The 20,561-nt window shown below is 42.5% G+C and overlaps 2 protein-coding genes across 3 annotated transcripts in view; one reads left to right on the forward strand and one right to left on the reverse strand.

Moving 5' to 3' along the window:
* Positions 1 to 5,201, reverse strand: part of OSTF1 (osteoclast stimulating factor 1) — a 53,489-nt gene extending 48,288 nt beyond the window's left edge. Inside the window, exons 1-2 of the mRNA XM_058565369.1 lie at positions 5,153 to 5,201; positions 1,148 to 1,906 (exon numbers count right to left, since the gene is read on the reverse strand). Coding sequence (XP_058421352.1) covers positions 1,148 to 1,906; positions 5,153 to 5,201 — 808 coding nt within the window. The remainder of the gene's footprint in view (positions 1 to 1,147; positions 1,907 to 5,152) is intronic.
* Positions 1,793 to 19,050, forward strand: NMRK1 (nicotinamide riboside kinase 1). Of its 2 annotated transcripts, XM_058565634.1 has the most exons (8): positions 1,793 to 1,877; positions 6,012 to 6,075; positions 10,305 to 10,395; positions 10,685 to 10,733; positions 15,484 to 15,631; positions 15,710 to 15,781; positions 16,412 to 16,518; positions 18,624 to 19,050. In XM_058565634.1, the coding sequence occupies exons 2-8, from the start codon at positions 6,047 to 6,049 to the stop codon at positions 18,788 to 18,790; spliced, it is 663 nt and encodes a 220-aa protein (XP_058421617.1). In that variant the 5' UTR covers positions 1,793 to 1,877; positions 6,012 to 6,046; the 3' UTR covers positions 18,791 to 19,050. The 2 variants fall into 2 exon arrangements, with proteins under 2 accessions (XP_058421617.1, XP_058421618.1); XM_058565635.1 differs by lacking the exon at positions 1,793 to 1,877 and having other exon boundaries at positions 5,981 to 6,075.
* Positions 19,051 to 20,561: the final 1,511 nt, after the last annotated feature.

Consider the following 20,561-nt stretch of genomic DNA (forward strand, 5'->3'; position numbering starts at 1 on the left):
ACATATGTATGTGCATAATTTTCTAGTAAAATGACTTGAAACTGCCACTGTATGATGGCAAAGAAAGAAACCAGATAGTCATGAAACTCGCTTGACTAAAGTTTAGAAAAATCAAGAAAAAAATTAATTACTGAAACTCTACCTCCTACAACTGAGGTTACTTCGAAATTTGATCTAAATGGATAAATTTCAGCCTGTGCTATAACTGAAGTTACATGAGATTGGGGAAAAAAAACCTAACTATATCAGAGCCATTCATCTTCCATTTCCTAGGTTTCCCGTAATTACCTACCAAATGAACGCACGAGTTTGTTAGAGTATTGAATTGAAATGCGTCAGTCCCTTTTAAATTCTCCTTTCTCCATATCACAGAAATTAGGCTAAGAATAGACTCAAAAATGAACAAGGACTACCGGCCAAGAAAACTGCTTTGAGGAACTTGGTAATCTCACCCTCTCCAGTTTACCACGCCAAATTCATTGGCGGGAGCGGAGGCAGAGGACTTGAGTTGCACGATAAAGTGACACTTCCGAATGTAACAGCCGAGATTGCTCTGCCGCAGCCTAGATTCTTCTCGCCACGAGCTCGAGTACAGAGTCCTCTAAATGCTTTTCCCAAGATCCCGAGGTCAATTTTAAACGCCGCTCCTCTCAAAAGTCCCAAAGGAGACTCGAGCGCCCACCCCACCCTGCAAGCAGCGCACTTCCCGTTCGCTCAGGCCAGTCAAGAACCCTAACTTGACAGTGACACACTGAAATAAAAGAGGAAGTGGCTAAAAGACCGAACATTTCAAGACATATTTCTTTAAATTTTTTTTAAAGGGAGATCAATGGGTCTGTCTTCCAGGAAAGCTTCAAAGGGACGTAGCCATCACAACCCGCTGGAAAGCTGCAGCGAATGACAGGGTTGCAAAACGAGGGTGACTCCTCTTGAAACATAAAATTTTTAAAAATCCTCGAAATCCTCTTGCTATCCAAAACGATCCCTCCCCTGTAGTGAACGCAACAAAACTAACAACTCCCACCCTGGGGAGTCGGACCTCGAGAGCGAGGCTCGGGGCCGGGTACGTGCCTGGTCTGCCCTGCCAAGTGGCAGAGGAAGCGCAGGGCACCGAGGCGCCCGGGGACCCGGGGAGCAGCTCCCTTACCTGGTTTGACCGGTTTGGGTGGCGGCTTCGACATGTCGCTTCCTGGAGAGGCTGAGCCCAAAGACCACGCACGAAAAGCCGACCAAACGCCCCGCCAGCCGGCACTCCGCGCGCTCCGAAGTTTCTTTTTGTCTGGTCCGCAGCGGTGCGCCTTCCAGGACCAGCTCCGATCCCTGGCTGCCGGACCAGCGGACGCAGGCAGAGCCGCCCGGCGCAGTGCTCGCCCCGCCCCGCCCCGCGGCCGCCCGAGCCGTCCCGAGCGCGCGGCCGCGCTGACGAGGAAGTGGCCGCCGCCTCGCCGAGCGCTAATTGGCTCCCCGGCTGGCAGCTTCGGCGCGGCGGGAGCGCGGGCGGCGCGCACGGCGGCGCGCGCGGCGGCGGAACCAGCCGGAGCCGAGCGAGGGCGTCGCGGGCTTGCTCCCCGGCCGACCCGGCCGCGCGCGCCCCCGACGAGGAAGGGCCGGAGCCTGCAGGGGCGCGCGCGGGGCCACGCTCGCCGGAGTCCCGCCCCGCCCGACGGGGTTGCCGCTGTCGCCGCGTCCGGCCCAGGTGGAATGGAGCCCTCGGTTGGCGCCCTCTGTCTGGGCCGCCTCTGACCCGGAAGCGGCGCGGAGCAAAGGGCTTTAGGCCTCTCATTAGCGAGCTCCGGGGGTTGCGGGGAGTTAGTGACAGGCGCGTGCTTGGCCGTCGCCTGTGCCGCTTTGCTTGCGGGGACTCGAACCGGCGGCCGGTGAGTACCTGCCTGGCCCCGCCGCGCCGCTTAGTCTCGCTGGGGCCTGGAGGTGTTTCCAGAGGGTTCCTGCGCTGGAGCCCGACCCTGCTGCGTCTCGCATACCCTGTTGGGACTCTTACCGCTCTGAAAGGGCTGATACGTGGCCTGCCAAGGAGCATGTGTACTCGTGATGGCCTAGTGCCTTAACGCCCCGTAATAATCCTTAAAATGGGAGTCTGCCTCCAAGAGTACGTACAGGTTGTTAGGAGAAGTCACCCTGTTAGGACAGGGTCAGATCTTGATCTCCATTCCTCTAGCGTTGGGGTTGACAAACTATGGCCCGCCGACGGCCTGCTAACTGAGAATGGCTTTTACATTTTTATTTGGCCAAAGGTAAATCAAAAGAATATTTTGTGGCATGGGAAAATTATATGAAATTCCAATTTCAGTGTCCACAAAGTTTTGTTAGAACACAGCCACGCTCCTTGGCTTATGTGTCGTCTGTGGCCGCTTTCACTTCACCGCAGCAGAGTTGAGCGGCTGTCCGCAAAGCTGAAAACATTTACTACCTGGCACCTCACAGGAGTTTGCGGACCCCTGACCTAGCAGATTGACTCTGCACTGGGAAGCAAAGGCTGGAGCATACAGGAAATGCAGGGTGCATAAGTTTACAATAGCACTGTCAATATTATAAACCAGTTGTGTGTTAGGAGGAAGAAAAACGGAAAGGAAAAGAGTTTATGTAAACTGAAGCTACCGAGTTTCTACTAGGGGTTAGTGAAAGATCTAGTGATTCTGACGGAAGGGGGCATGGGTTGCATATTCACAAACTCCATCCTTGGGAGATTTCTGTTTACCAAAAGGGAGCAAAGTTTAAACAACAGCAGGAAAAGACTTCCCTGTCGCATGGGAGAAGATAATCAAAATATCTATTGAGTAAGATAAATAAGAAGTCTGAAAACGTTTCTCTCTTAAAAATATCAGACTGCTCATTAGACGCGTTGAAAAGCACAATATTTTGTTAGCGTGTTGTCATCCATTTGTATTAGGGAGTTGAAATCTTCCTTATAACCTGCTGATTCTGCACATGCCACCTCTGACCGTTTGCAGTTTAGAATCTAAAATGTACCATGTTTAGTAGTGAAACAAATTAAATATAATAAACACATAGCAGTTATGAAGAAAGCACTCAACCACATATTTTACTTAGGGTAAAAAATAGTATAAAAATATTAAAATTACTCATTTTGGGTTTGCTCTTGGCTAATCTTAGTCTGTTCTCCTCCCGCTATGCAAAGGCTCTCTGCTGTTGAGGAAAGCTTTGCACTTACTGGGAGAATAGAGTACATAGATATCCCACGAGATTGGAAGTGGCATATATTCCTATTAATTGGGTGCCCTGGATTGATGAGGCTGGAAGGTCCAAATGGTTGTCCCTCCGGAGACATGCAGTGATTTACGATTTATAGTTGATTAAGCTTGTGTTTGCTTCATGGAGTCTGCTGCTGCTGTATTTGGAGCCTGGCAACTCTTGATTGCAAGCTTTTTAAATGTGATTTTAAAATAGTTCTTAAAGAGGGCAACAGGCAGTGAAATAACAGCCTGAACTTGGAGTTCATCTGAAGCTGCCTTGTGTATCCAACAGCGTTTTTGAAATAAACGGTTTCTGGATTTGCTACGCCCACCCTAACCCCAGCCACACGTCTTATGTCTGCTTCTCCCAGTTCTCCCCCCGTCCCACCACATTGTCACCTGTTCATTGCTAATGGACTGTGCACAGCATTTACCCAAACACTGTCTTGGACAGGCTGAGACTACTGATTAACATAAAACTGAGGGTTCCTGTTTTGGTAAAAACTTGCATTTGACTATGGGAGTTCCCTCTTGAGCCCAAGGGATTTTATAAGTAGGTTCTTGACTCTCCCTCACTCCTGGTTTCTGAATTGCTAGAGTTTCCCCCTAAATAACCCCCTCAAGCCTGTTTCCAGTGCCACAACCACATTCGTTGTTTACATGTGGTGTAATTGATACAATATTCTCATGTGTATGTAGGCACAGATGTGGCAAGAAGCACAGGGGACCAGTGCTTGCCATTCAGTGTACACTGCAAATACACACCCATCAATAATACATCAATAAAAATGGCATCAGTTCTACACAAGAGCCTCACAGTTAAGCCAGCACGTGTGCGACATCCTTGCTTTGCTGCTGGTAAGAAAGCGCTCTTTAGCAGCTCGGAAAGAGGAAAGAAGTTAACTTGCTTGGTTTCGTTTCGTTTCTGGCTTTTCCATTTACTAGCTTTCTGACCCTGGGCAAGACGCTCCCTTGTCTGGGCCAGTTTCGGCTTCTGCAAAATGAAGGAGTGGACTAAGTGATCGCTAAGGCTGGCCTTCTCTGGGCTTGAGAGTGTGTGCTCTGACAGACTATCCAAAAATAGGCGAGGGGGGGGCAAGGAGTGACAATGTTTTATGATTTTTTTTTTTTTTTGGCCAAAGGAGGACATCAATCTACTATCTACTGCCAACATAATTTCATAGGAGAAAGGACATTTACCACCAAGAAAGTAAGAAAGACACCATCTCGAGATAAAGGGCAGCCTTTCCCTTCCCAAAAAAGGTGGTTGGCAGCCTTGCACTGACATATTAAAAATAAGAATAGGGTAAGATAAAATTCAAAAGAAGAAAAATTAGAATGTAAAAGTTTATTTTACAATACTCATCGTAAGCAGTTGTTCCTTAATACACTTTGGCAGTTTGGATGGAGATGTATCTTCAACAGTGCAATTCCGGGTGAAACTCAGATGTCCAACTTGTTCTGTTATTTTATTTTTATTGCAGTCATTACTGAAGTCTTGTCTTACGTAGGCTTGTTAATGAAAGTAGAACCAAACGTTAAGCAATTGGATTTGGAATATTCTGGATAAACTGAGAAGAAGCCAAGGAACAACAACGCTATCTCCACTAGGCTCTTCTCCCCACTCCTTACTCCCAAGGGAGCCTGGACACAAGTCAGGGGTAGGAATTGGGAGCCTCCAGCTCAGCCACCACTCACCCCACCTGCCGCAGCTTGGGTTCCTGATCACCCAGCCAGAGCATTGGGAAATAGAGAGCAGCATCAGTCAGAGACCACCTTCAGAACCACTACTCTAAGGTTCCCTGCAGCTGAGCTTCACGTTTTCACTTGAGGAGGTGAAAATGGTCCTTGGAATATCCACAAGACTGCTTTGGTGAGCCTTAGGGGGCATGTGCAAAACTGCCCTCCACTCTCTAGACCAGGGGTCAGCAGACGCTGACCTGTGGCTAAAACCTGGCCCTCCACCTGAACATTTGCAATCAGTTTCATGATGGGGAACACTCACTTTGAGATCCAATAAGGGAATGTTCTCCCATAAAAAAGGAATTCCACTCTTCTCATTAGTAGACATGCATTACGAAAAAGAATTATACTCAATTCTTATTATGTCTTGACTTTCATCAAAAAATTGTGAAAATTTGTTTTCTCTCGTTACATAAGTACCTACATAATAACCTTCCTTTTGCCTCTTGTCCCACAAAGCCTCAAATATTTGCTATCTGGCCCATTTCTGAAAAAGTTCGTCTACTGTGGCCCTAGACCTAGGCTTTTGGGTAAGGAAATAGCGCCCTTAAAGGGAATTAACTTCCTTTTGCCTCTGGCCAGCAGTGACTTTCTGCCCATTTCAGAAGGGAAGAGACAAGCCAGCTCTGCAGGTTCCCTGCCATGGGGCGAATGGGCATCCCTGGGTAATTGAATCCTGCAGGGAAGAGACGCCGTGGCTAAGCCAAGGGGAGCATGAAACTGTAGTGTGCTCTGTGGCCTGACAACTCCCCCACGCCCTTGAAAACAGATCTTCAGAGGTATATGCTTGGCCGTGGGGGCCTTTCAGTTCACTTGGCTTCGGCTTACAGGCCCTGGGCGCACACCAGCTGTTGGCACTTAGCAGGAGCGTGTGGCAGAGAGAAGCCCGTGCAGTGTGAAGCTCTTCCGTGGCGTGTGGGTAATCCAGGGATGGGGTAACCCAGGGGTCGCAGTCATCTTTCCCCCTCAGCTGGCCCTCCTAGTTTAGGATCTTTCTTTTGCCCTTTTAGACATCTAAATGGTAAGCATTTGATTTTCTTTTTTTTTTAATTTTAGGATATTTTAGGAAGACGTGATTTTCAAAGCTAATTATGAAAACATTTGTCATTGGAATCAGTGGGTGAGTAGTTTTGCTACAGACAGCTGGTCGACATACTCAGGATGTCCAAAGGGTGTCTCCATGTGGACCTAGTTGGGGAAGGAGGAGCATGGAGAAGGATTCCTGAGTCCTGGAGAAGAGAGCCGGCCACTGTCAGATCTAAAACAGTGGAGCGTTGGCTACGTAAATGCCAACAGGAGATGGGAGAGTTTCCTAAAAGCAGAGAAACGGGCGAGTCAGTAAAGCAGGTTTGCCTGCTTTACCATTTATTTTCTGGAGCAGGCACCAGAGGCAAGGCCTGGTCAGATGGGACCTTGGTTGGGGGCGATTTGTCATTCCCCGTGTGGCTGCTCCTCCAGTGTGAAAGGAGGAGAACACCTATCATTTCTTTCCTGTTATGCCCAGCTTTGCACATGAGGAATAAGGAACCACCTCACCTCCACTCCTTTTTCCCCATCCTTAGGGTGACCTTATATCTTGAGCTAGTCCTTGTTGCCCTGACATAATTATTAGTCGTTTGCCCCTCTCCCTCAAAAGTGTCCTAAATCACATGGTACCTATGGTACCAGAGGTGGGCACGCAAATAAGGCATCAACAACAACACAAAAGGACATTATTTGTTTTGCTACTGTATTAGGTTCATCTTCCTTCTGAGTACTTTCACGTTATGTGTGGTCCAGTTAATAAAATATTTGAGACTACTGAAATTACAAGTTTGTAATTTGGGGGAGATCATTGTATTATATTACTATAGTAAGTAATGAGAAGTAAAATTGAATGAATTAAATGTCAGAACTCTGCCTTGTCTTGCTCCCAGCTAATCAGAACTGAAGTTCAGTTTTTCTCTGCATTGCTTTTCTTATCTGTCCCTTCCTTTCCACACTCACAACCACAATCCTAATTCAGGCCCTCATTCCCAAATTCCAGGCTCCCCTTCTTAGTCTTTCCTACGTACCTCTACCAGTTTAATCTTCACATAAAATTTTTAAATTAGTCTTTCACCTGATGAACAATATTCAGTGGTTCCCAATTATCTAGAATGAAATCTGAATTTCCTGGTATATGAAGACCACCCATAAATAATAAAAGAAATGTATGAGCTTTAGGAGCAGGCAGGCTGCAGGAAAGGTTTGATACAGGAGCTCAGTGGTGTCACCAAAGACTCAGTTTCTCTCCGTCTCTTCTCTGTATCTTCCTCCGTTTGAATTCATCCTAGAGTTGGCTCTACTTTTTGGTCACAAGGGGCTGCCAGCTGTGACCAGCTCGGGGGAAGAAAGTGCTTCTCTTCCCCTAGGTTGTGGGTCTCCCTTTGACTGGACCAGCTGTGTCACATACCCATAGTCACTGTGGCAAAAGGGATGGGGTGACCTTGATTGGTTTAGGCCAGTGGGGCCCTCTCAACTGTGGAGTTGAGAGTGGGGTGGATTCCAACCAGACCTCAAAAACGGGTGGAACCTGGGGAGGCAGCGACCAAGTCCACTACAGGATCCACTCTGACTTTCTTTCTGCGTGTGTGTGAGTAAAAGTCCCCTCTTCTCAATATTCCAGTACAGTGCCCTCTGTCTAGAAACCTGCCATGTGCATGAGGCACTACCCATAACTCCCTGAGAAAGCCTCCTCTTCACTGCCTGTTCCTCAGCAAGTGCCAGGATCTCAGTTTAGTGCTGCTGCTGCTGCTGTGAAGCCCCTGCCAGACTCAGCTGCAGTTCCTGCCTTTCTTCCTTCCTCCAAACTCGCTATGTTGTATCTTTCTCATGTACTCACCGCTTGCTGCCCTGTGAAGTGATGATTCAATTGAGACTGCAAGGGATAGTAGGGGTTCTAAAGGATTCAGGGGCATCCGTGAACCTCCTGAAAATTTAGTGCATGTGTGAAGATGTTCGTTTTTCTGGAGAAAGGGTTTATAACCTTCATCAGATTCTTGTAAAATTCTATGATGTTAAAAAAACGTAAGATTCTTGGGCGGTGGAGTTAGACTTGGTATCCCATCTCTATTACTTGCTAGGTGTTCCCTTGGGCAAGTTTTATGAGTATATAACTTTTCAATCCTTAGTTTCCTCAACTGGAAATGGGAATATTAATATCTACCTATTGCAGTATGGATTCTCCACTTTTTTGAGTAATTACAGACAGCCTTTTTAACTTCTCCCTAGCCAACTGTCATGTTCCAAATACAATGACCCGTCTTGTCACCTGGCACATAAAAAATCAAGGGGCCAGGAGTTGCATTTATTTGGGTGTTGTGAACAAAGGAGGAAGTGGCCCCAAGTAGTCACCATTTTCCTTCCCCAGATCCTAGGCTAGAAGATACTCCTGTCGGGGCACGCTGCCCCTGAGGGTGGACGGCACGTGCGGGGAGGCTGTGAGCCTGCTGGAGCATGCTGGAGGAGAAGAGTTGAGTTCTAAGGTGTCACCTGACCAGGATGGTTACATTCCAAGTATAGATCCTAGGCTCAGACTGTTAAATAGCACTTTCCCTCCTTTCCGGTCCCCCTGACCTGGACTGCCTTCTAGCTGGTCCATCTCCTCCAAATCTACAAAAATAGGGTGCTTATTTCTCATTGGCTCCGGTTAAGTCAGTGAGAAGGGGTCTAATTACTAATGGTTCGACTACATGATCTTAACAAAGAAATAAGTCTAGAAAATGACACATTTTCTAGCTAGATTGCTCATACTGTAATAAAGTTACCCCTGTTTACTGTTTATTTTAAGCCAAAATTCAGTAACTGAACTATGGACATTCAATATGGATTATAGACATTTTTTTAAAGGGGGAAAGATATATAACAGTATTTTCTCGATGTACAGGGTAACACCTATTCCCTTTTCCCTGTTTTCAAGGAGATCTCCTATATCCTACCCATGTGTGTTCTAAGGTTAAATGAAAAAAAACTTGTGACTCAAGTTCCTTCTACTTTGTAGATATAAGGTATTTGGGTAATAATTGAATTATATCCCATAAACAATTTCAGTGAATAAATATTAGCTCTTTTTCCCTTTTCTAGATTATAATCATTGCGATTCATTTTATCTGGGGTTAAGCACAAGTTCTTGCAAGTAAACGTGCAGTCAGGAGTTTTTTGTGCTGTGGGCATTTGGTGGTATGGTGAAGTCTTGACTTCTCAGAGTAGTGGTTTTAAATGCACAAAATAAAATACAGGAATACAAAGGAAACTAGTTATGATAATATAGTTATAAAAATATTTTAAAAAACAAACTTGTAGCATTGCAATATATACACTTCTTTGTTAACTCATAACAATGTCCAGTGGTGGGTCTAAAACCTGCCGTAAAATTGAAATAATAATGAGTGTCAGTAATACTTCAAGATGTCTGCCCGACTGCAACATGATATGGAAATATCTGTGATTTCTATTGGTGACAAAGTCACAGGTACTATTAATAATACTGTTGTTTGTGACATATTTATAACTAAAGGAAATGCTAAAATTCTGTTTGAATTTAGTGAAAATAAAGATGTAATTTCTTTCCCATTCAAGTTCACAAGGACCCCAAATCTGTCCATAGACTCTTTGGAAGAGCCTCAGCCCAGGTAAAAGAACTCTTGGGTTGAATGACTGACTGTAGAAGTGCCTCCCCTCTGCTATGCACAGTGCCAGATGCTGGAAAACTGGATACACAGAGGAGATAGTCAGGGTCCCCATTGTCCTCGATGTCACAGTCCAGCCAGAAAGAACAAATAACTGACCGGATATGATAAACTACAGTGGACCTCCCGTCCAGCCCCAAAGTGAAGAGAGATTAGGGGAAAAGCAGGCACCACCCAGGAGATGTGAATTCAGGATAGATGAGCTTGCAATAAGCCGCCTCTACACTGAAACAAAATCACAGGACCATGTGCAGTTTTATATACTGGCACTAAAACGTGCTGCTCGTATTCTCTGTGTTGCATGTGAATCCTGTGACTGTCTCACCATACACAAAAAAATTCGTTTGCTTTCAACGCAGTAGCTGTATTTTTAAGTGTTAGTTTTACCCAGTTCACTTGCTCAGTAGTACCTTTCTCCTCCATGTTTCCCAGCTTATTTCTCGTCATTTAGTACATCAGATCTTCTTATCCTATGGTTTTACCAACAGAAAAAGCATTATTTATGAAAGCAGTAATTTTTTCTTAAATATTAAATATTTTTTTAAATATCCGTTTTCTAAGATCATTTTAAAATGTTTTATGTTTTTTAATGCATCTTCCTTCCTGGTATTTTCAAGTTTTCTTTTCTTTTTCGGTTCAGTGTGACAAATGGTGGGAAGACAACACTCGCTAAGAATTTGCAGAAACATCTCCCAAATTGCAGTGTCATATCTCAGGATGATTTCTTTAAGGTATCTGCAAAACTTCTTAGATAATTTATTTAACACAAAAAAGTTCTAGTAGCAAAGTAATTGAATTACATCCAAAAAGCCTTTGCTGAGTGATACAGGTTTTGCCATGAAGGGAGGCTCAATGCAGTAGTGTTACTTATCCACTAGATGGCACCACTTATTGGTGCTGATCTTTGATTTTATTAATCCTCATCAACGAGCGTTTATTCAAGTTTTATCGCCTCTTCATTCTATAATTGTATTATTTCTGCACGGCACAGTTTTGATAGATACTTTATTATTTTTCCAGCCAGAGTCTGAGATAGAGATAGATAAAAATGGATTTCTGCAGTATGATGGTAAGTAGTTGAGCTTGTAAACATTATGCGCTGTTGTTCATTTTCTTTTTCAAACCCAAATAACTTCGCTGTCTATGAAGACAGTCTCAAAATGTGCTTAAATATATTGCTGTACTTTAAACCTGCTTTTGTACATGTTTCTGATTTATGTTCGGCTGTTTAAATAAGTGATACCTTTTCCCCAGTTTTATATTTAAAACTGAAAACATTAGAACAACAGATTTTTTTTCTGAAGCTGGGGCAGGGTGGGTTCGCAGTTATTCTCCCCGTCCCTGCCTGGGGCATACATAACTCTACCCCCCTCCCCCTCCCCCGGTCTTGCCTGGAGCACGCTCTAAGGCCCATCCTCTGAGCTTACCTTTCCAGTGACCAAGGTACTGGAAAGCTGTTTTTTTCTTTTCACTGCTCAAAAAGGTTAGTGAATATTTTTTACATGGGTTCACCTCACTCCTTTGCCCAGTCTAACACTGCTTTGAAGCCAAAGGATCAAAGTCCGTCAGAAAAAAAGTCTATTTTCCTGTAAAGAATATCATGCTAATAAACTATATTTAATGGTCTTATCAGCTTTTATAAGATGATCATTGAGTGCTTATGCAAGCTAGCGACAGAGAGAGTTCTCTTAAAACGTTATAAAATATGTTCTTTATTTTTAACTTTAATAACCTTGGAGGAGAAATGTTGTGCAATCAATTCTTACAGACACATGATAGTCTTAAGAGGCAAAATTCTTGACTGGCTGGTTGTTCTTGTGTCTTGAGCTGCAGCCAGCAATGTTTTTTTCTCCTCTTCCCCTCCTCTAAAGGTTAGTAAGGAGGATTATTACAAAGTAAGAGTTAAACAAGGAAAAACTATTTTCAACAATTAATAAAGAATTATTCCTAATTAAAATGAGTTCTTACAAACTGATAAGAAAAACACTACTATCCCAACTGAAACACGTCCAATGATATGAGTAAGTTATTCACTGAAGCAAAAGATTATTTGATTAATAAATGTACAATAAAAAGTCAACCTCAGAAGTAGTCAAAGAAATATAACTTACTTTTTTTCCCATTTAGCTAGTAAACAGATTTTTAAAGCAATGATAATTATCTAACGATGGCACAGGCTCAATAAAACAAAAACTGTCATAGGTGGGAGTATAAATTGGTACAACCTTTCTGGAAAGGAGATTGAGCATACGTCCCACAGAACTTAAAATATTCATGCCATGTGTTCAAGTGACCCACTTTTAGGAATCTATCTTAAGGAAAAATCTGAACTTTTTAGGTAAATGTACACATTTAAAGTAAGTCAAGGTAACGTTGAAATCTTTATGATAACCACCAAAAGAATAGTTTAAAAATGTATAGCTATCAAGTTTATAAATAGACGGAATCATTAAAATATAGTTGATAAATACAAAATAAGTAAAAAACAGAACTAAAAAATCAAAGGATGGTAGAAAACTAGAAGATGATTGTAAGGTGATAGATTTAAACCAAATATATCAGTAGCTACATTAAATTAAATGAACTAAAATACACCAAAGATTGTCAACCTGATTTTAAAAAAAAAAGCTCCTCATAAGAGATATATTTAAATATTAGGATATAGAAAAGTAGACAATGAAAGGGGTAGAAAAAGATATACCATGCAAACACCTACTGAAAGAAAATTGGTATAACTATACTAAATTAGACAAAGTAAACTTTAAGGCAAAGAGTATTGCTAGAGAAAAGAGAGATAAATGGATCAATTAAACAGGAAGATAAAACAATATAAAATTTGTATGCACCTAATAATATGACCTCAAAGTACATTAAGCAAAAACTGACAAAACTAAGAGGAGAAATAGACAAGTCTATAATTATTGTGGGAGATTTTAATACTTAGTAACTAATAGAACAAGCTAACAAAAATTATAAGGGTATAACAGATTTGAACAACCCAATTAACAGACTTGACCAAACTAACATATATAGAACGTGTACAACAGCTGAATACACATTTTTTTCCTGAAGAACACATGGAACATTAACCAAAATGGAAGACATACACAAGGACATGGAGCAAGTCCTAATACATTTCAATGGATTGAAGTGATACAGAGATATCCTCTAATCATAGAGAACTGAATTAGAAATCAATAACAAAAGAGTAAGTAGAAAATTCCCAAGTGTTGGAAAATTAATCAGTATCTTTCTTTCTGATTTTTAAAAACTTTTTCTTATGAAAAATTTTAAACATATACAAAAGTAGGCAAAAAAGTATAATGAATTCTCAGGAGTTCACCATCCAGCTTTAAAAACGATGAATTCTTGGCCAATTATATTTCATGTATACCCTCACCCACTTTCTCCTTCTATATTATTTTGAAGCAAATCCCAGACATTGTCGCATTTGAACTGAAGCAAAACACTTCTATATATCCCACGGGTCGAAGAATAAATCACAGTGAAAATTAGAAAATATTTTTAAGAATGATAATGAAAATATGTTAAAACTAATGGTACTTCTGGTGCCAGCCAAGATGGATTGGCCTCATTCCTCACTATTCTTCCTTCTTGTAACTGAAAACCCTGGATGGAATACAACAAACAAGGAAAAACTCTGAAAGATGAAAAGAAGAGAGCAGACTGACTAGGGACTGAGGGGAGTTGAGGAATGACATGGCTGTGAGTTCCCTGTGCTTTCTTTTTGCCTCGCATATATCCGGGAAGGGGTGCTAGAGAAGTGTGCAGCATGGAACCATCAGTAGGTACACACGAAGACTCCCAAGAAACCTATTCTCTATAATCAAAGGACTGAAAAAAGTGGCCCAGCAGAATAGAAAATCATTTTGATCATGTCTACCCTACTCTAACCAAACACAAAAGGAAAAACCATGCTCCCCTCGTGGTGATAGCAGGGCCAGTAGGGCGCTATACCACTGGGCCCACCTGGCACCAGGAGGGTGGGGGTTGGCCCTCCACAGCATCCACAGGGGTCACATCAGTGGAGCCCAGCTGGGAACTGAGCTTTCACACCCGCCCGGCAGCAGAGGGCAGAATGCGGCAACGGGAGGTGGGGCGAGTTGGCACTCCACTTTTCTCACCCAGGGAGTGTCAGTTACTGTCCGCAGGACCCAGTAAGAGCTGAGCTTCCATCCTCACTGAGCCACAGGAAAGCCACACTAGCACTCTGCTTTCCCCTTTTCCCCCCATGGCAGCCCCGCCTCCAGTATTGATGAGGCCCTGCAGGGAGCTGAACATCCACCGCCACCTGGACCTGGACACTACACCTGAACAGGGTGACTGCCTGCAAAAAAGGAAGATTAAATATGATCCAGAGCCTCACAACATAATACTCAAAATTTCCAGGATGAGACTGAAAATCACTCGTCATATCAAGAACCAGGCAACTGTCAACTTGAATGAGAAACGATAAGAAAGACAGGCAAAAGACACTGACTCCGTGATGACACAGATGTTGGAATTATCTGGCAAGGATTTTAAAGCAGCATTCATAAAAAGCCTTCAGCAAGCGATTGTGAACATTCTTGAGTCAAGTGAAAAATAGAAGCCTCAATAAAGAAATAGAGGATGTGAAAAAGGACCAAATAGAAATTTTAGAACTGAAAACATGCAATAACTAAATTTTAAAACTCACTGGATGGGCCCAACATGAGAATAAATATGACAGAGGAAAGAATCAGTGGACCTGAAGACAGAACAATAAAAATTACTCAATCTGAACAATGGAGAGAAAATAGACTGAAAAGAAATGAACAGAAACGTGAGAGAGTAACAAAAGATCTAACATTCATATTATTGGAGTCCTAGAAGGAGGGGAGAAACAATGTGGTGCTGAAAAAGTATTCAGAGAAGTAATGGTGTGAAATGTCTCAAATTTGGCATAAGACATAAACCTACAGATTCAAGAATCTGAGTGAACCCCAAACAGGTAAAACAAGATGGATCAAGAGAAAAATAAAGAAGGCACAGATTACAAATATCAAAAACAAAACAGGTAATATCACTACAGATCCTAGAGACATTAAAAAGATAAGAGGATATTATGAACAATTTTATGCAAATAAATTTGAAAACTTAAATGAACTTGACAATTTCCTGGAAAAATGCAACTTACAAAAACACCAGAACAAAGAGAAAATCTTAATAGCCCTATATCTATCAGACAAATTAATCCATAATTTTAAAACCTCCCACTAAAAAACCTAAACCTAGATGGCTGGATTCAGTAGTTCTGGAGTAGGGTTGAGAATTTGCATTTCTGAGTTCTCAGGTGTTGCTGATACGGCTGGTCTAGGTACCACACTTTGAGAATCACTGTGATAGGATGCTTTTCTAGAATTACAATTGTAAGCTCTAAAAATATGCACATTTTAGAGTTCTGAAAATGACATATTCGTGACCTTTGTAAATTCTTTTAATAATTTTTCCACCTCTTATTTGTCTTATTAAATAAAGCAAGATTAGCCATGAGTTTATGATTGTCAAAACTAGTAATGGGGACATGGGAGTTCATTATACTTTACTCTCTACTTTTTTATATGTTTAAAATTTTCCATAATAAAAATGTTTCAAACGTACCAATTTATCAATATTAGAGTTTAAATTTATCTAAAACATTTGTTATTAGGTGTTTTGAAGGTTAAATAAAAGTGTTATTTTATACATTTATAGATCCCTGAATATACTCATCATAAAAAGCTGCATCATAAAACTTTTGTTGTATTGATTTCTTATATTTATTTGTTTGTGTGAAGTACTTGAAGCGCTTAACATGGAAAAAATGATGTGCGCCATTTCCTGCTGGGTGGAAAGATCAAGACACTCTCCGGTATCAACAGACTGGGAAAGTGCTGAGGAAGTTCCCATTTTAATCGTCGAAGGTTTCCTTCTCTTTAATTACAAGTAAGCCTTCTTCACTATAATATTGACACTGAATGAATGGAGAAAAAACCTTGTGAACTAAATATACTGTTATTTTAGGCCCCTTGACACCATATGGAATAGAAGCTATTTTCTGACCATTCCATATGAAGAATGTAAGAGGAGGAGGAGGTAAGTTTTGAAATCACCTTTGCGGATTGCAACTCAAAAGACAAAATTTAGGAAAAAGGAGGAAACAACATTATTGAGCGATGTACATATGTCATTTTTCAGACAAGGGAAGCCTCGATTCTTTCACACAAAGAGCAAAACGTTTTTCCATAAATGGTCATCCATGTGGAGTACTGCAAATTACTTTTCTGAGAAAAGGCCCTTATATAAGCTATTGGGCTCATCTCCCTAAATCTTCATATGAAGCAATCCCATCTTGATTATGATTTTAAATTAGTGACCCTGTATTCTGCCACAGCCACAAAGAACACTGGTTAGTTTAAAGCTTAAGCCAACATATCAGTATCTCTATCATTATTTACATTGATATTTGTCTCCTAATTCTTTTATAAAGCACTAGAGGGGAAAAAAAGATAATTATGAGTGATAGTCAGTGAATTACAAAGTTAATTTGTGGATCAGAGAGTTAAATCTGTTGAAATGTCTTTGTAACTGGCGTTGAGTCTAAAATGTGTAGTCTTAATCCTGTTTAGATTCAATCTCCAAGTGATTTTCCATTATCCTAACCGTTATTTTACTTTATCAATTGTGTGTTTCCGTCAATGTAAAGTTTCCTACGTGTTTTGACAGTACCAGGGTCTACGAGCCTCCAGACCCCCCAGGGTACTTTGATGGCCATGTGTGGCCCATGTATCTAAAGCACAGACAAGAGATAGAGGACGTCACATGGCAAATTGGTAAGTACCCTTTTCTCCCTCCATGGAGGGCCTTTTACTTGTCATTGCCTCAAAGTACACAAAAGAAAGGACCTTAGGAGGCATTTTTCTCATGTATTAGATTATAAAGGACACTCTAAGGCAGAACACGCTGGGCTCCCCCCCTTCCACAACTGGCTTTCCTGGTTTATGTTTTTCTCTCTATGGCTCTTGTCAAAGCTTGTCACCTTCTAGCTGGTCATTCAACAAATATGGATTGAACGCCTTCCAGGTACAAGGCACTGCCCTCATGATATCAAGGGAAATAAGGCAGACCCAGTCCCTGCTGTTATGAGCCTACATTCTACCAGGGAAACAGACAAACACACTAGCTGCACAAGCTTGTCCTTCTAGCTGGGCTGACTGTGACACTGAGCTCCAAGGGATTGCCCAAGTCCCAGCAATCAGGGAAGGCTTCCTTGAGGAAGCCACATTTAAACCACACACTCTGATAGGTTTAACTGGACAAAAGGAGGTGGGTTGGGGGGATAGAATATCACTCCAGACAGTGGGGCTGGCACATGAAAAGGCCAGGGGGCAGGAAGAAATGAGCAGCACCTGAAAGAAGGTTGGTGTGTTTGTGGTAGAGATAACCATGGGCGAGAAGTGATGCTGGTGATACAGGAAGGGTCATAGGCCATTTAAGGACTTGGGTTCTTATCCTAAGAGAAGTGGGAGGCCCTCTACAGAGAGGTTTTAAGCAAGGACGTGGTAGATATCAAATTCTTATTTTAGTAAGATCCTTCTGGCTCTGTGGAGGGTGGGTGTAGAGGGTGCAATATTAGATGTATGTACTCAATAGAACTGGGTGATAGAATAGATACGGAGGGTGCCAGAAATTGAGGTGTCAAGGACAACACCTTGGGAACTGGCAGGTGTTATTTCAGAAAACAGAAGAAAGTGAAGGTGTTGCAGAATTGTAAGGGAGGACTGCAGGTCTGTTTTGCACATAATGGGGTTGAGATGCCTGGATCTATGGGCCTGGGCTAAGAACAGATTGCTGGGATCCAGAGCTCAACACGGAGAAGATACAGAAAGCTGGAGAGAGAATGCTTTGGAATGGGGGCAGAGGAATCAGAACTGATGTATACTTTTCAGAATAAAAGGAATTGGCCATATTGTGAGAAGCTCCGTGGCCTCCATGGGAGCTATGTCAGAAAGCACAGGGGGCCTCCTCCTGGTCTGGCAGCCGTTATCATCCCTTCCTCAGTCCAGTTCCACCCGTCCTCCCCATCCCCGGAGCCGCGGCTGACGTTCTCGCCACACCACTTCCAGTTTGGACCATTGGTTTCAGGGACATCCTCTTCTTGCTGCCCCTCTCTCCCTCTCAATCTAAAATCCAAATCTAACCATGCTCCTACCTTGCTTAAATACCCTCAAAGAATCTCCAGCTCTCCAGGATAAAACCAAAACAGCCAGACATCAGAATCTCTAAAGACTAAGGCGCAGCCTTGCTCTCAAGTCTCTTCTCTGCACTGTTCTGCCTCCCCACATTCTAGCCTTTCCAAACTTTGCATCTTTTCCTTAACAGGCAGAGTTCTCACCTACCTCCCTACCTCTGCGATTTTCTGACTAGAAGGCCCTTTCCTTCCTTTAACCTACATAACTTCTACTTTATCTCCAAAACTGACTCTGTCAGTTCTGTTAAAAACATGTCTCCCGGGCCTGGAGAATTCGAATTCAGTACATGAAGCAGAGCCCAGACCCCTGCATGGTTTCAGAAGTTTCACAGGTGATCCTGTTGCATAAGTAGGTTGGAGTACTACTCCCTTAAATGATTCTTTTGGGAAGGCACCTCTTCCGTGCTCCTAAAGTGTCACGTGCACAATGCCACTTAACTGTTTCTTTCTTTTTTCTTTAATAATTTTCACATCAGCTGGTGTGAATTTCTCTGTAATAAACCAAAATTTTTTACCTATTGTACCTGGCTATGATCTATTTCTTTCTCTAATGGCTATTAATTTCTTTCTAAGTTATGTTCTTTGGTGAAACCTATTGGTATTCCCAAGAGATGTCAGGTGCGAGAGTAAGCATCCTTTACTAATAATCCTGTTAGCATTTGAACTGCTCTCTTTTGCCCTTCTCAGTTTACCTAGATGGAACAAAATCTGAAGAGGATGTCTTTTCACAAGTGTATGAAGATCTAGTACAAGAACTAGCAAAGCAAAAGTTTAAGTATTGTCCTGTCGAAGTGGATGGTGAAGGAACAGCCAGGAAAATGGTTCATTGCATACCCAAGAGTGGCATAGCATAATGCTAATGTGGGAGCGATTATATTCATTCATCCATTGCTTTGAAGATAATTCAGAATCAGAGACTCTGAATGGGTTTGGGGACTTGATTATTTTGTTTGTGAGTTTTTTAAGGGTAAAAATGTTCACCCTTTGTTGCATCTCTTACTAATATTTGTGTCATTTAGTTCAAATTTTTTAGTAGATGGCTGTTACTTCAATGGGATTGAAGTTATCCTTTGAACAGAGTGAAATAAAAATGCTGATGATCTTGTTTTCATGTCTAGAGCTCCCCTTCTCCTTTGTTCCTCTTAAAGATTTTCCATGAATTTATATTTCCCAGATACCTCAAAAATAAACCCAAGATTTTAAAAATTATTTATCAAGTGTTCCTTTAAGGTTTTCATATTGGACGACACATTTTGCAAGTGACGGAAATTCTCCTAAATCTGGCTTAAGCGGAAAGAAGTACAGCGGTGGCAGTGGCTTCAGGCTCAGCTGGATTCAGGAGCTCAGATGGAGTCCTCGGGGCTCTGCCTCACTTCCGCTCTCTGTGGGTTTATTTTGAAGTCAGGCTCTCTCCACTGACAGACATGATGCCTCTTGGCAGCACCATCCTCCTCGGTCCAACAGCCCCAGTGGAAAAAGACAGTTTATCCTTTTTCAAGCTTGTCCATGAGTTGATAAATATTGAAGCTGGGTTTTGGGTATAGGGAGTTGTGTATTATTCTCACTACTTTTGCATATGTTTAAAATTCTTTATTTTAAACAGTTTTTTTAAAAAGCAGTTTTCCATTTTAGCCCAACTGAAAAGTCCCATGGAGACTTTGGTCCTGCTTGGGTCACGTGATGTTTGCTAAACCAGTCACTGTGGCCAGGGGGATGGCGTGATTGGCTAGGACTGGATCATGTACACATCTTGTAATTGAATACCTCTCCTAAGGCCTCCTGATTTAAGAGGAGAAATTACCCAAAGGGAAAGCAGGGCAGGAAGTAGAAACCATAAGAAGGAGGATGACAAAGCGTGCTAGGAGAACAAAACTATAGATCCAGCTGCATGGCTGACGCATGCAGAATGCAGTCATCAGCTGGCTCAAGAGAAGACAGGATGAGTCACTCCAGCGGTGAAGAATATTACATGCTTTTTTGGGGAGAAGCAACTACCCTGGTCCAAATGTCATCATCTCTCAATAAGAATTAGGTTTCCTATGTCCTCAATAAATTCCTATCTGAGTAGGGGACTGAGCCCAGCCAGGCAGCCCACTGATCCTGCACACTCCCAATTTCAGGGTCAGTCCTTTATGTAGGCATGAGCCTATCTGAAGAAATTTTAGGACCGTTTTTAAATTTCTTCTTTTAAGTGGAACTGAAAATCCTTGCTAGGTATGCCTGCCTACCCCCTGCCATCTGTTACTTAGATGAAAGGCAGGCCTCCTGTAATGAAGCTCAGGGCACTGGCGTGAGTGGATATAGAGAGCGTAGGGTGAAGGGAGGGGCCCAGCCTTCATAAATGATAGCACCTGAGCCAGAGCCTCTTCTCTCCGAGTTGCTGGCTTCCTTTCTGGCCCTAATGAGATACTTCCAGGGGCATTTCAGCCACTGGACACATATACCTTTCCATCCTTTTGTTAATGGCCAGTGCTTAGCTCCGATTCTCCTTTAGTGACTAAGTCATCCACTGGAGTGTGGCCACGTGATCTACCTGCTGATAAAAATGAAAGGAGCCTTGATTATGTAGCTCAGGTACATTGCTCCTAATTCCATACAAAATGCTAGCTTTTGCCATCTGATCCA

This window comes from Diceros bicornis, chromosome 22, assembly GCF_020826845.1.
Source record: "Diceros bicornis minor isolate mBicDic1 chromosome 22, mDicBic1.mat.cur, whole genome shotgun sequence".
Taxonomy (NCBI): domain Eukaryota; kingdom Metazoa; phylum Chordata; class Mammalia; order Perissodactyla; family Rhinocerotidae; genus Diceros; species Diceros bicornis.